The sequence below is a fragment of the Rhea pennata genome, unplaced genomic scaffold (assembly GCF_028389875.1).
Source record: "Rhea pennata isolate bPtePen1 unplaced genomic scaffold, bPtePen1.pri scaffold_32, whole genome shotgun sequence".
In the NCBI taxonomy this organism is placed as follows: domain Eukaryota; kingdom Metazoa; phylum Chordata; class Aves; order Rheiformes; family Rheidae; genus Rhea; species Rhea pennata.
Window position 1 is genome coordinate 1,677,973 of NW_026907679.1, and position 17,515 is coordinate 1,695,487.

The 17,515-nt window shown below is 51.4% G+C and overlaps 1 protein-coding gene across 1 annotated transcript; it reads left to right on the forward strand.

The window, feature by feature from the left end:
• The first annotated feature begins 7,669 nt into the window (after positions 1-7,669).
• Positions 7,670-8,605, forward strand: LOC134154621 (olfactory receptor 14A16-like). The gene has a single exon (XM_062601295.1). It carries the CDS (start codon positions 7,670-7,672, stop codon positions 8,603-8,605), a length of 936 nt encoding a protein of 311 aa, XP_062457279.1.
• The last annotated feature ends 8,910 nt before the right edge of the window (positions 8,606-17,515 follow it).

Consider the following 17,515-nt stretch of genomic DNA (forward strand, 5'->3'; position numbering starts at 1 on the left):
CACTTTCTGAGTTTCTCTAGGAGGATGTTATGGGAGACAGTGTCAAAAGCCTTGCTGAAGTCAAGGTACACAACGTCCACTGCTCTGCCCTCATCTGCCCAGCCAGTCATTCCATCATAGAAGTTAAGCAGGATTTCCCCTTGGGGAATCTATGCTGACTACTCCTGATCACCTTCTTTTCCTCCATATGTCTGGAGCTGACATCCAGAATGAGCTGTTCCATCCCCTTTCCAGGGATGGAGGTGAGGCTGACTGGCCTATAGTTGCCTGGGTCCTCCTTCTTGCGCTTCTTGAAGACTGGAGTGACACTGGCTTTCTCTCAGTGCTCAGGCACCTCTCCAGTTCCCCAGGACCTTTTAAAGATGATGGAGAGCGGTCTGGCAACAACATCCACCAGCTCCCTCAGTACCCATGGGTGCATCCCATCTGGGCCCATGGATTTGTGGATGTCTAGCCTGCCAGAAGGTCTCTAATCCTATCCTCCTCAATGAAAGGAAAGTCTTCCCTTCTCCAGACTTTCTCCCTCACATCCAGGCTGCAGGATTCTTGAGGGCTGCCCTTAGCAGTGAAGACTGAAGCACAGAAGGTATTCAGTAATTCTGTCTTCTCTGTATCCCTTGTCACCAGGGCCCCCGCCCATTCAGTAGTGGGCCCACATTTTCCCCAGTCCTCCTCTTGCTAATGATGTATTTGAAGAAGCCCTTCCTGTTGTCCTTGATATCCCTTGCCAGACTCAATTCCAACTGGGCCTTAGCCTTCCTAGTCGCGTCTCTATATACTCTGGCTTCATTCCTATAATTCTCCCAAGTAGCTTGTCCCCTCTTCCATATTCTGTGTACTTTCTTCTTCTTTCTGAGTTTTGTCAGGAGCTCCTTGATCATCCATGCAGGTCTCCTGCCCCCTTTGCTGGACTTCTTTCTCCTTGGGATGCACCGCTCTTGAGCTTGGAGGGAGTGATGCTTGAATACTAGCCAGCTCTCCTGCCCCCCCCTTCCTTCTAGAGCCCTAACCCATGAGATTCCTCCAATTAGGTCTCTGAAGAGCCCAAAGTCTGCTCTCCTGAAGTCCGGGGCTCCAGTCCTGCTTGTTGCCTTACTTCTTTCCTGCAGGATCCTGAACTCCACCAACTCATGGTCACTGCAGCCAAGGCTGCCCCCAACCTTCACATCTCTAACCAGTTCCTCTCTGCTGGTAAGGACAAGATCCAGCAGAACTTTTTGGTAAGGACAAGATCCAGAACCCTTCCTCATAGGTTCTTCCACCATATCTGACAAGAAGTTATCACCAATGCATTGCAGGAGCCTCCTGGACTGCTTGTGCCTTGCTGTGTAGTCCTTCCAGCAGATGTCAGGGTGGTTGAAGTCCCCCATGAGAACCAGGGCCTGTGATATTCAGGCTACTTCCAGGTGTCTGTAGAAGGCCTCATCAACTTCCTCTTCCTGATCAGGTGGCCTGTAGTAGACACCCACAACAGTGTTCCCCGTGTTAGCCTGACCTTTGATCTTTACCCATAAGCTCTCGACTGACTCCTCCTCCAACCCTAGGCAGAGCTCGATGCCTTCCAGTTGCTCTCTCACATAAAGAACAATTCCACCACATCATCTTTCTGGCCCGTCTCTCCTAAAAAGCACATAACCATCCATGACAGCGTTCTACTCATGAGCTATCCCACCATGTCTCTGTGATTGCAATGAGATCATGGCCCTGCAGTCGCACACAGATCTCCAGCTCCTCCTGTTTGTTCCCCATGCTGTATGCATTGGTATACCTGCATTTCGGAGAGGTAGTCATGCATGCAGGTTTCCCATGAAGGGTGTATGGGGGTCGCCCATAGCCATGTCCCAAACACACATCCCTAGCTGCATTTACCCATTGGAGAACCCCCAACCCAACTTGTGTTTTGTTATCTACCCTATCTGTATGACACCCCGCCCCCACCTCCCTTCTAGCTAGTATAAAGCCCTCTTTACTAGACTGGCCAACCTGTTTGCAAAGGCAAATGTGCCCTGCTTGGTGAAGTGAATCCCATCTCTCCCCACCAGTTGTTGGTCTTCAAACCATGTTCCATGGTCATAGAACCCAAAACCCTGTTGCCAACACCAGCAGTGTAGCCAGTTGTTGATTTGGAAAATCTTCCTACGCCTCCTCCCATGCCTCCCCCTAATCGGCAGGTATCTGCATGAGAGCTCCTTGTCTGCGCTCCCTTTGCAGTCAGTGGAGATGGAGGGGGGGAATCAGTTGCTCATACACAAACACTTGGTGACAGTTGAAGACACGAAGTTGGTACAAGGCATGTACCAATGACCACTTGCTTTGCTGCAGCAAATGGGAGACCCATGTTCTCCTAGAGCATTGGATGAGGCCAGGTGAGGAATTTCTTTGGCCATCTGAAATGACACTAGATGCCTGCTACAACTAGAGTTCCACTCACTGTGAAGCTGAGACACACGCAGAGTCCAATGTTACAAACAGCTGTCTGCCAGTTCAGGGCAGATACTTCATTTAATGACACAGAAATGGGCTGACAGGGCCACGTCAGATGCTCAGGGTGTCCAGCACAGCCACCTGTCTCTAGCACATACAGCATGACACTTAAAGGGAAACCATGTCTCAAACACTTCTTGCTCTCCTCCCACTGAACCTCTTCTCACCCCACCAGATGATACAAACAGGGACTGGACTAATGAGGATCTCAAGATAGCTGGATCACAGGTTGCCCAGGCCCAGGGATTTCTTCAGTGGCATCTTATCCTTCCTGGAGACAGGTTCAAGAAATCTGACAAATGACCAACAGTGTCACAGAGCCAGTTCACGCAGTCAGTCCCCTTCCTGGCATTCCTGCACAGCCCAGCCCTTTCTTTGCGGCCTTGAGCACTGCAGGGTTTGCTGTCTCAGTGGGAACCTCCTTTCACCATTCCATTACCACCTGCTATCCATGCCAGCGTGTCAGCACTTGTGTCTCTGGGTGGGTCTCCCAGGCACTTTTCTTGGTAGTGGGAAGCAGCATAAGAAGGGGAAAGCATCACAATCTGCAGCTTGGAAGATCAAACCAGACATTAACGGGAATCAGTGTCACTCAAAGAGCAGTGCTGTGGTGCTACAGGTCACCCAGAGGGAGTCTGTGATCAGTCCCTGGCTCTGTGTTTCAAGGAACAGTCAGTGAGGACAGGGAGACATCAGTAGTGGGAGGGAGATCCCAAGGTGGGAGCAAGGTGGGGAAGCAGGTTGAGTGTTTACAGTCTGCAGGCACCCAGCAGCAGGCATGGGACAGTGTAGGACAGTCTAGTGGAGACAGTGGAGGGCACTGGCATGCTGAAGAGCCTGAAAGAGCAGAGGTCTTTGTTCTGCAGCTGTTGTCTCTGTCACCATGCCACCATCCACTACTCTCCTCTTCTCCACATGTGCAAGTCTTTTATCACAGAAGGCAATCAGGTTGGTCAAGAATGATTTACCTTCAGTAAATCCATGCTGACTCTTCCCAGGCACCTTCTTCTCCTGCCCAGACATGTGACTGGAGAGGCTGGCTCTATGACACACTCTTCCACAGATTGAGGTGGAAAGGCCTGCAGCTCCCTGGTTTGTCCTTGTGGCCTTTTTTGAAGATGGGCACAACATACTCCTTTCTCTGCTCATTGGGACCTTCCCTGATCTCCACAACATTTACAAGACAATAGAGAGCCAATTTTACAAACTCTTCTTTAAGGAGCATTCTTGTTCTTGACAGACGTGTTCCTTAATGATCTGCTGGTTTTCCTGAGCTCTTCTGCCCTGCAGAGCTGCCTCCCTTGGTCCATCCCATGGAAGAGCTCCCTACATCCAAGCTACCCCTTCACACATAGGGCATCCCCCTCCTCATCTTCCCTGGTGGTCCCTCCTGTAGAACTTGTACCTGCTGTTGAAGGACTCCAGTCAGGCGAGCAATCCCACCACATCTCTGTTATTCCAGCCAGGTGATGATCTTGTGACAGCTTGTGCATTGCTCCTGCCTGCACCCCAGGCTGTGTGTGTTTGCATACATTCTGGCTTCAGCACCTCAGTTGTAGGGGTGACCAAAGATTTGTCACGTGTTACCAAAGACCTTATGTATGCAAAGGCTTTGAGTGCAAGTGGTAGCTTACTGGCATGGATAGCAGGTGGCAATGTAATGGTGAAAGGAGGTTCCCATTAAGAGAGCAAACCCTGCAGTGCCCAAGGCCAGGGAGGAACAGAGCTGGGCTGTGCAGGAATACTAGTAGTGGAGTTGGCTGTCCGAGCTGACTGTGTGACACCTTGGGGCCCATGACAGACGAACCAATCTCCAGGCAGGACAAAGTGTTGCTGAAGAAGTCTGTGAGCCTGGGCAACCTGTGATACCACCACTCTAAGGTCCTCATTACCCAGTCCCCAGTGTTGCTATTCGTTTGTTTGGGCACATGTAGGAAACCCGAGATGCCTGGGGCACATGCCCAGCAGTCACTCCAAAGGGGCATGGTTTTCCATTAGGTCCCAGGGTGGATCTGCTAGAGACAAGTGGTTGTGCTGGACACCCCTGCCATTTGAAATCACGTGTCTGCACTGAACTAGAACTGCTGTTCGTAACAGTGGAATTTTCATTAGTCTCAGCTTCATAGCATCATTGCAGATGACCAAGATATTTTGCCACCTAGCCCCCACCTGATGTTCTAGGAGGATTCAGGGCTCCCAGTCACTCCATCAGAGCAAGCAGACACTGGCACATGCCTGGGATGACCTCTGTCTCTTCAGCTGTCACCAAGTATTTGTGTGTGAGCAGCTGACTCCCAGCCTCCATCTTCAGTGATTAGAACGGGAGCTTAGACAAGGAGCTCGCATGCAGACCTCTGTGCTGTGCTCCCTTCAGTTTTGGCAGGGGGAATCCTACCTCCTGTGTGCTTGTGGAGTTAACGGTAGGGATAGGCGATCTGAATCTAAATGCAACGCAGGGTCTTCAAAACCAGGATGTGATGCCGAGATTGACTGAACCATGTGTCAGTGAACTCCCTTCTTATCCCTGTCTGGGTGTCCTGCCTAGTTAGGAGATGGAACTAGGAGCTTCCAGATGAGGACATTTCCACTTACCATAGACAGCCATCCTCTGATGAAATAGATGGCAATGTTGGAATCAGTCTCTCTGCCCTCTTTAGAAAGGGAATACAGGTGATTATTTTAGCCTACTTGGGGGAACATCTCCCAGGAGGAGGGAGCACAAGGGACAGAACAACTCCTGCCTTCAGCTGGTCCTGTGCTGAGGCCAGTTTTGGGGACAGAGGTTGCTCATGGCAGCCTGGCAGCACTGCTGAGAGATGGCTGTGTCCAGAGACAGCTCCTCTGCAAAGAGCAGCAGGACTCTGGGCACTGCCTGCTGTTGCTGAGGAGACGAGATGAGAAAAGACGGAAGTGAAAGGCAGTGCGGAGTGGGAGGCCGGAGGAGAGCTCCTTGTGGGAGAAATCTTCACAGCCTTTTGCATGGTAAGTCTCTGGCTCCAGGGCAATGCTGCTGTGTTTCCTGGAGGAGTCTTCTAAGCCCATCCCATCCCATGAATGTGGAGGATGGGGAGATGCTTCAGAGCAAGGATTCCCTGCCAGAGGAAGGAAGAGAGGTCCGAGGGACACATCACCCTGCTCCTTTCTTGGAGGGATGGCTGCAGGGGTGTGAAGCCTGGCTGTGCACCCAGGTGGGCATGGACTGTCCTTCAGAGTAGAGTCTCTGCACCCCAGGGTTCTGTGTGCTTGGGGCAGGGACTCTGCTGCCTGCGAGGGTCAGCACTCAGCCTGCCTGGGAGCTCCACACAATGCTGCAGGGTGAAAGCTATGGGTGAAAGGAAGGACCCCTGGTAGGACAGGTGCTTTCTCCCATGGAGAGGCTAGTGCATGCAACAGGGCTAGGGGTCCTACCCAGAGGTGACTTTTCAGCAGTAATGCCAAGGCAGGGGAGAGCTGAAAGAGAAGGTGCTTTCATGAGATGGTGCTTTCAGTTATTTTCTGTTTGGGTGGGGTGAAATGGGACTGGATCTGTCAGGTTTAGACAGGGGACTGAGGCTGCAGGACAGTGGCACTGAGAGAGGAGCAGTTCTGGGAGGGACTTGGCAAATGCTTTCATCCACCCTGAAGCCTACAGTGAGAGTCAGCAGCACCTTTCGAGCCCCAGCTACGTTTGCTTCACCTGCTCCTTAGCTCCTACAAACCTGGAGGTGCCCCTGGACAGTGCCCTGCCTCTGGGAGCTTTCTGCAGGGCAGAGCTGAATGCTGAGCATGAGGGATGGGGTCTGTGATGACTGAGAGGGGAGAGACGTGGGGACAGAGACACAGCTCCCTGCAGGGACGGCTTTAGGCAGCAGAGCCATGGCCAAAGTGTGAGAGGAAACTATCCACTCCAGTGCCGCCTCTCCTCTCCCACCCAATACAGCTGTCATCCCTCAAGGATATGGGGTACAGGACATGAGTCATTTCCTCAGCAGTCAGACATCCAGGAGAGGAGACACATCTGAGTGTCTCTCTGTTCCTCCCTGTCCCTGCTTCCCTTGGCATAAATATCATGACATTGCTCCCTGTTTCTTTCCTACCTGCCCATGCTGCCCTTGTCCTTCCCCTTGGGCTCTCTAGGCATGGGGGGGGGGGTGGTTTCTGATGCAGTTCAGACACCGACTATGTGGGTCCTGCCATGAAGATATGTCTTTAACAGTGAGATGCCCAAGTCCCCCTCTAACCTTTCGGGCTCTGGACAATGCAGTTGCCCAGACAGGAGGCAACTCTCTCTTCTGAACATCCTCAACACCCTTAGGACATTCAACCATTTCCCTGGGGTGTCTGGCTGGGCTGCAATCTGCCCTCCAGAAGGGCACAGCTCTCCCGTTGCAGCTGAGTGTAACCTAGGTGCCTTAGGGAGAAGCACCTAGACTCTGAGAACACGGAAATGCAAGACTGCATGTGGGCAACTGGAAGGAGCCCGATGTGTTGCTGGCCAGAAGGGGAGGGCTGAATATCCCCCCTCACACACACACACACATATCCTTGGAAAGAGTGCTGGTGGGCACTTTGGAAGTGGATGTCTCTGCTCTCCACAGTGCCATTCCCTTTTTGGTAACATGAAAAACCCTTTTGCAATTGTTCTCCACCTGTGAGATGGGGGCAGAGGGCACCTGGGAACAAGCCAGCGCTCCTCCCTCTACACCAAAGACGGAGTGAATCCTTTTGCCTCGTTGGAATCAGAAATGGTCATTTTGAGTGCAGCAGAAGTGTGGATGATTTCTACCTCCAAGAATCCTCCTCCGATGTGACAGGGTCAAAGTCAGCTAAAGAAAACAAACCAAAAAAAAAGCCTTATAACTCTTCATGAACCTACATTGTTTAGAATGGAGTGGAACAAATTTGACTGGAACTGGGAATATAAATCTTAGTCACATCTGTTCCTATGTAGGCAGTGCTGTAGGTCACGGCTGACTCCTCGGGAGCGCATGGGCAAAGGCCGCTGCTCCTCATGGCAAACTCAGCCAGCACAAACCAGAGTTTAAGCCATGGAGCTCAGTGATGGTGCTGCTGAGATGGGGAGTGCTAATGTGTGTGTGTTCGGGGGCGGGGGGGCTGGTTGAAAGAGCTTTACTCAGAGAAGTGTGTCCTAATTTGTGTCTATCTGTTCTTCCTTGGACAGTCCTGCAAGCTCAGGAGGTGCAACATGTCCAACAGCAGCTCCCTCAGTGAGTTCCTCCTCCTGGTGTACGCTGACACCCGGGAGCAGCAGCTCTTGCACTTCTGGCTCTTCCTGGGCATCTACCTGGCTGCTCTCCTGGGCAACGGCCTCATCATCACAGCCGTAGCCTGTGACCACCACCTCCACACCCCCATGTACTTCTTCCTCCTCAACCTCGCCCTCCTCGACGTTGGCTCCATCTCCACCACTGTCCCTAAATCCATGGCCAATTCCCTCTGGAACACCAGGGCCATTTCCTACTCAGGATGTGCTGCCCAGGTCTTCCTGGTTTTCTTCTTGTTTTCAGCAGAGTATTCTCTCCTCACTGTCATGGCCTACGACCGCTATGTTGCCATATGCAGACCCCTGCACTATGGCACAATCGTGGACAGCAGAGCATGTGTCAGAATGGCAGCAGCTGCCTGGGCCAGTGGGTTTCTCAATGCTCTCCTGCACACTGGAAACACATTTTCACTACCGCTCTGCCAAGGCAACACAGTGGACCAGTTCTTCTGTGAAATTTCCCAGATCCTCAAGCTCTCCTGTGCAGACTCCTACCTCAGGGGAGTTGAGCTTCTTGGGATTATTAGCTGTTTAGTGTTTGGATGTTTCATTTTCATTGTGCTGTCCTATGTGCAGATCTTCATTGCTGTGCTGAGGATCCCCTCTGAGCAGGGCCGGCAAAAAGCCTTTTCCATGTGCCTCCCACACCTGGCTGTGGTCTCCCTGTTTCTCAGCACCGTCATGTTTGCCTACCTGAAGCCACCTTCTATCTCCTCCCCAGTTCTGGATCTGGTGCTGGCTGTTCTGTACGCAGTGGTGCCTCCAACAGTAAACCCCCTCATCTACAGCATGAGGAACAAGGAGCTCCAGGAGGCAGTGAGGAAACTGTATCAGCTGGTACTAGTTGAGCAGCAATGAGCTACCCATCTCTCCTCACAACTGATTCCCAGTTCATCTCCAGCATCTCTTGAGCTTTGGGAGGTCTGTCTGTGATAGTCATGTTTGTGGAGAGATGTCTGAATTCCTCCCACATTTATGGAAGCAGAAACCTTGTCTTTCTCACCCAGAGGCCTTCTGTAGATCTGCCTATCACTGTGTCAGAGCTGGCCTCCCAAGTAGCATCTCTTTAATAAAAGAGGGTCTTCTTACTACTGTGCCCGATTGCTGGAGTCTTTTCCCAGAGATAGAGCCAAGAGTCTGCTCAGGGAATTACACCCAAAAAGGCCCTGTTGTTGTGCTTACATTTTCCATGGGCTAAGGGGCATCATCGCTTTTGGGTGATGTGTGTGGGAATGAGGGCTGGATTTAGCTGTCACTTGTGAGTGCCCAGCGTGCCTGGAGAGGGTGAGTGGTCAAGAGGTGTGTGCTGGGGACTGTCCCACAAATTGGAGAGCTTGTGACAGATGGCCGTCCTACTGGAAGGGAATATGGAGCCACCCAGAGAGCACAGGGCATCTCCAGGGGCAGCGTGTGCCTGGAATGGGCAGTGAGAAGAGATTCTCAAAACCAGGCAGAGTAAAGCAAATGTGAAGGGCCAAAGCAAGGAATGCCCCACATGTCCCTGAGGAGAGGGAGTGGGCTGGGTCTAGTGACACCTCTGAACACATCCTGAGCAATATGCAATGCCCTGTGATTGCTCCATCCATCCTCCACAGCCACAGACCCTGGTCAGGAGGTTGTCAGATGCAGTGATGCTGGTCCAATAGCCTCTGCCCTGATCAGCGTGGCCAAGACAGAGTCACCCTGGGGCCTCACAGCCCGCTCGCCCTGCAGAGCAGCACCGGCAGACCAGGGCCTATGCAGAGCCCAGGGGAGGGGTGCAGGAATGGCTGACCAGGCCAGCATGCACACACTGATCTGAGAAATGGCTCTCTGGGGAGCAAGGATGCCTGTAGAGAAGAGCAAGGGAGCAATCGTGTGCTTGTGGGGAGGAATAAATGAAAACCTGTTGCTATGTTTGTCAGTCCAGGGCAGGCTGCTGTGTCACTGCAGCTGCCTGAGGCACCTCGGGCCCAGGATGGCTGGTCAGAGAGTCTGCAGACAACCAGTGTTAAGGATCTGCTTGTCATGGAATCAATGGAGACATGGAGTGACTGGCCTCCATTTCCTTGTGCCACTGCTGGCCCTCAGCCCTGGGGCTGATGGGAAGGCTGACACCCCTCCTTGCCTCCCAGGAGCTGCTGTGCTCTTCAGAGTGCCTGGGCTGTGCGGTAAGCATCCAGTGCTCTGCAGCTCCCTGTAGCAGGCACTGCAGTGGGTCTCCCTCATCTTGAGTTGCTCTGCTGGGTGGGCTGGGGAGAGGGCAGAGGAGGTGGGGGCGGAGCTGGGCTGGGTGGGGAGAAATGCCAGCAGGCAGCTACTGCATGTGAATGGCAGTGTGACAGCAGAGCAAAGCTATGTACTCGCAGGGCAAATGCAGGTCTCCTGAGAAAGGCACCAAGACATGGTGAGCACAGAGGAGAAGAGCTCAGGTTCTTCCCTGTGCTGTGTGCTGTGACCACAAGGCAGAAAAAGGAGGGTTGGATACTGGCATAGTGTGGGTACTCCATTAAATCAGGATAGATTTAATAGAAGACTTACACTCCAAACTACTTGGGTAGCCCTGGGAGCTGCCTGGGAACGTCGCGAATGGGAGGTTGCTGGAAGCACAAGTCAGAAACCAAGGTGGGACTCAGCTTGTTGTACCCTACAGGCACCTTAAATCTACTAGAACTCTTTCCTTATCTCAGCTGTGCTCAGCTGGAGCAGCTACTGGCTGTGAAGGAGCTTGACATTGTTGATGAAATGGAATATGCATGTCTGACCTTGACAGGAGTTTGGTCAGTGTGCAGAGAACACACTCTGGAGCTGCAATCACGCACTCTGCCAGGCTGACTTTTTGCCAGATCTCCCGTGGATTCTTCTCCGTACATATGCACACACTGTTGAAGCTACTCCGTGATCATTGTCCCAGACCAGCCCTTCCAGCATTGACCGCACACCACACACAACAGCTGTGAGGTGGTCTGTGGCCAGCTCCGTCCTTCAGCATGTCTCTATATCCCGATGGAGGGGAAAGGCCAGCCTTGCATGGCCTCTCTTCTGCACAAGACCCTGGAAGATCCCAGAGCACAGTATCTGTCAAACCTGTGTGGAGCACACCCTGGGCTTGGCAGGGGTTAGGTGAGTTGGTTAGAAACTACAGGCCAGGTGGCCAGGTACTGGAAAAGGTTCTCTGTGTTTCATCGCCTGTCACATCACCATGAACACTCCGGAATATCTGGACACGTGCTTGAACCTGGCTACAGTGTCTGGGCCAGCTTCACTCACCTGAGGTGGGTACAGTGGGATGGGGCCCTGGCTGCTGCTGTCCCCCCCATGCCAGTCATGTGACTGTCTTTGGCTCCCAACTCCCAGTCCTGAGGGGAGCAACTAGCCCTTGCTGCATCCTGACAGTGGCAGAGTTACAATGCGAAAATAGCTCTGTGCATCTGCAGCTGAATCTCCTGAAAAGACACCAGACATGCCCAGGACGATGTCTTGTCCAACTCCTGGACAGGTGTGCAACTAGCTGCCCAACACGGTAGTATGCACACAGGCAGTGGTGCATGTGCAAGGCCTCAGAAACCTCCTGACAAGCTGTGAGGGGGCTGAGTGCTGGGTTTAGTAGAGAGGCTGACTGAGGTGAACGGTGCCTCTGCCAACCACTCCCAGCACTGCTCAGGATGCTTGGAAAATCAGAACTTTCCTACAGGCTCCAGCTCCAGAATGAGCTCAAGCCTTTGTGCTTCCAGAGCCTTGCTCACTGCCATTTCCTTTCACTGATGCTATCAAGGGAGGTGGAGAGGGGGAAGCCAGGACAATGTTGTTCACAAAAGGCTTTATCAATTAACCAGATGAACCTCCTCCTGTGTGCATCACCAGGTTGGTTGGGACAACAGCTTTTCGATCTCTGGTCACCCGCACAGATGTTGGGGGCTATAATGTGAGCATTGAATTGAGTTCTATCTCACCCAGGCACCTAAGCACACCTGTGACTCTCTCCTAGCTCCATGAGTAGAGTATCTTCAACAGACTTGAAGGCAGCTGGTCAGTCAGAAAGTGTTTGCTTCATGAGCCTATTACAGAGATGTGATTAGGTTCTGACCTTCTGGAAAATCCTAGGCACACGGATTCAAACTGACTACACCCACAGCTGGGAGGCCTGGCAGCAGCAATCTCAGGGCCTGGTATTTGTACTGACAGCCACAGTAACCACTGTGCAACCTTCAAGAGGTTGTCCTCATGGTGAACATGCATTAAGAAGAAAGCGCTGCTTTCCTGGACCTGCTGCTCTCTGGGCCTGAACACATGCAGCTAGGGCCTTGGCACTGCTGCTGTGAGGCACGCAGGCAGAGGAACCTGCACCCATGGCACCTGAGGCCATGCTGTGTTGCTTAGAAGAACTTAGCTCGCCCCTTACCTCCAGCACACCCACCTCTGCCAGCAGATTCCACCTGCCCATTTGCTGGTACACTATCCAGCTCTGCTCATCTACGTGGCTGCTTGTGGAGCTGTGGGAGAAGCCACTTCGCTGTATCAGGCTGTGGCCAGACTCTTGTCCTTTCCACAGTGACAAGGGCACCCTGGTGCACAGGAACACAGAGAAAGGAGCCCAGCAGGCTTTCCTGGCCACCCACAGGAGATGCATGGCCATGCAAGGAGAGGCGCAGCTGCCCTGGTGTCCTGACGACAGGGGCTGCATGTGGCCTGGCACCCCAGGGGCCTTGTGCCACGTGCCAATGCTGGGCCAGCAGACCCCTGGCAGGGGAAGCTACGGCATGGCTCCAGGTCCCCGATGTCACTGTGCCGTCACCCGTCAATGCTGTCACAGTGCCGCAGGGCAGCAGAAGAGGTGGAGCCTCCCAGACCCCCTGCCAGTTTGCCAGGCTTCGCAGCTGGCACACAGATGGCTGCAGCCAAGGCTCTGCAGGCTCTCTGGAGGCCTCCCTTGGGCAGAAACGCACCCACGCGCAGGCAGCAGGGCTATCGATGGCTACCAAGCAGGGCTTTATCGAAGAACATCTCAGGGCACTGGTGCCTGCGTATCAGCACACCCACTGATGGGAACACTCAGCAGCTGCACCTCCATTTAGAACACAGACCCCTTCCTGCCTTCGTCCGGCCTTACCTCCTGACCTTGCTTTGCACCTTCTCTGCCCCGCTGTGGTGCTGAGGCTACTCCCTGCCGTGCCTCGCCTGCTTGTCAAGGGCCTGTGCCTGATGCTCCGCACTTGGACACTGCCTGACGCTGCCTCCCATGCCCACTGCCACTTCTCCATCACGAGTCCTCATGTCTAGCCTGTTCCTCCCTCTGCCCTTGACCACCTCCAGCCCCCTCTTAAGAAGTCCTGCTAGCTCTAACAGCAGCTTCCCTCCCACCTTGCATGCCCACCATGGACCCGTCCTCTCAGCACAAGTCCCAGTTCCTCGCATCTCTCTTGATGCCCTCTTCTCTGTGGTGAGTGAGCTCTTAATGCCAAGAGGCAGGAGTTTGATCTGTTTGCGCTGAGTGAGGAGATCATTTGTGGGTATGTAGCCTTAGTAGGCGAGGGGCTGTGGTGCTGAGCAGCCGCTTGCTCTCCATGGAGGGAGGGAGCTCACCCTGGGGCTAGGGCATGAGCCCATGGGTGCCTGGAGACAGCTGCCTTGTCCTGAGCAAGCTGATTGAAGCCATCAGGGCAAGAAATATCTTGATGCCTCGGTCTTCACATCCTAGTCCTTCAAGGAAGTTTGGGGGCTCATCCTCTCCTCTGCAGCACAGCTGAATTTGCTCTTTGTGGTGCTGTGCAGGAGACTGGAGGAAAACTGAGATGAACCCTTGGAGATCTTAGGGGAAGTCTTTGAGGAGCCAGAGGAATCTGAGAGGGTTCAGTGGCATAGGTGGGACCTGCTGCACCACCCTGGAGGAGGCTCTGTATGTGTGTCCTGGAAGGGAAAGGTCTAATGAGCAAGGCCAAGAGCTATCTCCTCTGGAACATGCAGCAGGACTCATGGGGGGATGCCAGAATGAGATGCCTTTGAGGGAAGACTAGAAGCCTTCCTCAGGGGGAGGAAGACATCTTTGCCACACTGGAGGAAGAACCTTTTAGCCTGGAGGCCTGAAGAAAGCCATGATGGAGAAGGCAGGTGTGGTGGGACCCCAGAATGCCTGTTTGCCAAGAAGACCAAGGCAACGGGCGTAGCATGGAGAGGTGTACCACTCTGTAGCCTCCTCAGGCCATCAGGGAGACCTGACACCCCCAAAGCCCTTGTGAGCTGGCCACACTGGTGTGCCCTTCCCAGCTTGTTGGCACTAAAGATCCTCCCTGTGGTGTTTCTGCCCCTGCACCTCATGACTCTGTCTGGCAGCCTCCTAATAATGCTGTCCATTGCCCATGAGCAATAGTTCCTCCTAGCCACGTGCCTCTCCCACAGCAACCCTTTCTTCCCTACATCCAGCATTCATTTGTTACAGAGCCTGAAATGTTGGGTGACCTCTTCTGTGCAGAGGAAATCATCTCTTTGGAAGGATGCATGGCCCACATTTCCGCCATCATCTCTGTCTGTATAGAAATCTGCCTCCTTGCTGTAACGGCCAATGACAGCAGGCCAATGACGGCTATGGCACCATCTGCAACCCTACGCACTTCAGCTGGCAGGGGCTGTGTGCACGGGAACAGGGATCCTCTACAGCCTGACTAGAATTATGATCAAATTGCCCTGCTTCACAGAATTTGACAGCTTGATCTGTGAGGAGCTGGTGGTGATCAAGCTAGCTTGCACAAAAGCCTACATTATTGAGACACTGATAATCTCCAGCTCTGAGCTCCTCTATACTTGCTTCATGGTCCCACTGGCCTTTTATGGCATCCTCCTAGTCTTGCTGAAGAAACATCTGTCCAAAGGTTTGCACAAGGCCCTCATCCATAAGCTTCTGCTTATGGATGTAAGGCTCTTTCTGGGGTACTGCAGCTTCATTTACTCCTGCCCTTGCACCAGCATCACTGAGGGCACTGTGATATTGGTCTTAAAACAACCATCACCTCTTGCTAAATCCCATAATCTACATCCTGGGAAATGAGTACACGATGTGGGCACTCCCCAAGCTAATGGGGAGAAAGGGAGCCACAGAGGAGAAATAAAAGCTAGAGCAAAAGCAGCTGCACTTTCCAGGGGCAGCTGCTGGTTTTCAACTTTGTCAGCAACAGGTAAATTTCATTGTGACAAATCAGCATCTGACCTCTTTCTGCGCAGACGACCCTGGTACCTCAGTTTGTGACCTGCAGGCCACGCTTACCAACCTGTGTTTGAACTCTCTTGCCTCACTGAGAAATATTTTAAAAAGGGTTTCTTCCAAGATGAAGTTATTATACAAAATACGTCACTTTTTACCTTTTCTCTGGAAAGGCATTCAAAGCAATGTGCAAGGTTTCATTTTGAGATAAGATTTTAGGAAGCTGAGGCTTCCGTAATTTCTCTGCCTGGTCTTCCCCTTTTCCCCCTCACCACTCTAAAGCTCTTCTAAAATTCCAGAATTCTTACTGACGGGGCAGCTAAAGATGCACGTGAAGAACTGTAGAAAATAATCCTGTCTCTACTTGATTTTTTATCACTGTCTCAAGGAGATAAGAAACAACGCTTGAATTCCATTCAGCAGGCATATCGTTTATTAATATTTCTCTCTTTTTAAGGTAGATCCCTTAAGATGAATGCCTGAAGCAGTAATCCTTTGTCAGCTCTCCATCAGAACGTTGGGTCACTCAGTTTGCAAGAGTTGCAGTGTGCAGATTTTCAGCATGGCAGCTCTTACTCAGAGGCCTTCTTCCACACTGAGCTTGTGGTCTCTTTCCTAAGTCCAAGGCATCTTGGCAGAACTCATGGGCTGCCTTCTACTCTCCCAGCGTGCAAAGTTGGTAGTAGTTCACTAAGAACATCTTTAAGAAGGCAAAGGGAGTTATGTGGCATGGGTGAACACTTCTTCTTTGTTTCCAAAGGCCACTGAAATGGACTTTGAACAACTGTGTGAGCTCCCATAGCCACACAGATCTGCTGGGAGACTAACCGGACCCACAGTTCTGCTCCCAAGGGACTTATTACATCTCTTCCAAAGCTCATACTGTCAACGACCTGGGAGGATTTAATGAATCCCTTTGTGACTCTCTCACAAGGCATGAGTTTAACATTCCTTGAGCTCTAAATCTGTCTTTCAGAAAAGCACACAGCCCAAGCTCTGCCAGTTCTCTCTGATTTCATCACAGCACGAAAGGTTCTGTGTTTGGTGTTGAGAGCAATTGAGTACCACAAGCTCTTGCTCTCCAGAACTAGCCGTTACGGGGGAGGGCTGAAGGTGTAAGTCACCTCTACCTCCCGGTTTATCTTGTCAGTGCTGAGCTTTAACTTCTGATTTCAGGGCATGTCTTCTTCATATTGGCGGGAATGCTTTGGAAGCAGTCAGGAAGTTCAGTTTCTATTTTGATTTTTGCATTGTTCATAGGGTAATTAATCGAGAAGTTATTTTATTTTTGTTTCTATTACATATATACGTGTATATATATATATATATGTATGTATGTATGTATACACACACACACACACATATAAAGTAAAGGCTTGCACTGGTTAAATATCAGGATGATCTTCCAGTACAAGGGGACCATCTGCTCAAGATAACTTGGGAGGGACCAGAAAACAAAACACAATCCAAGCCAAAGGAAACCCTGCTTGTGCCGTTGCAGGAATTATCAGTGCCTCTGGCTAGAGGAATTTATGGACAGCGATAGAAAGGAAGAAATCTGTTTATCCATCTCCATTTTTTTGATCAAAATTTACTTTTTCTTTTATGGAGAAAACACCCTGGAATGCAACTCTCAATCATTCTTTTTCTGGACACCCCTGGAAACAACATAAGTAAGCTCACCTTTCCTCCCTACCCTCTTTCATTTGGGGTGTGTTGCAGGGAGAAGGGGCTGAGGCATCGACTGGAAGGAGAACAACACTTCTGCTTGGTTACTTTTCAGTTATTTTTGTAAAATCTTCAGTACAGGAGAAAATCAGGCATCTGAATCTTTGGAGACATCAATGTCTGTCTCTCAGTAGACTCTAAATGAAGATGGGAGCCTCTATGCATGTCCTTGGCAACTTCAGAGCCCTATGAAAATAGTCATGGGAGTTGTAACAGGTGAAAATACTAATGCAAATCTACATTCTACAAGCTTGTGCCTCCACCTGTAACAGCTGCAGACCACTTCTGGGGTATTCAGCCATTTCTGGAGCATCTACATGTTGTTAGAAGTGTAACTATCTTTCTGGTGCTTGGTTAGCGCTGTTCTCAGAAGCTCAGCATCTCAACAGCAAGGAAACCACAGAGGCATTGATTTCCAAATACAAGAACCCTGGGTTCCTGCTCAGAGGGGGCTTCATCCTAGCAGACTGTGGAGCTTTGACATGTCCTGCCATTTCCATATGATTATTTCTGCCACGCTCTTGAACCATGCACTGTAAACAAGCTTTCTCCTTTGTCGGACAGGGTTCCTATACGATGTCCTCTCATCTCACTGCTATTCCAAAGACAAGATTTTGTGTTTGTGTCTGTGTACTTTCAATGATTTTGCCAAAATTTTTAAATTTGCATTTCAAAATGAAAATAAAATCACACAAACACTGGAATATGGAACGGACACAGATATTCAAGGTGACTGAATTTGTGCCTGCAGGTGTTGCATTGCTTGATCCCTCCTAAAAAGAGCAGATATCAAGCAGCTAAGGTTCCTGGCTGGTTCCTGACTGAAAAACAGGTGAATCTGTTCTCCCCAAGCAAAGTCACAGCTG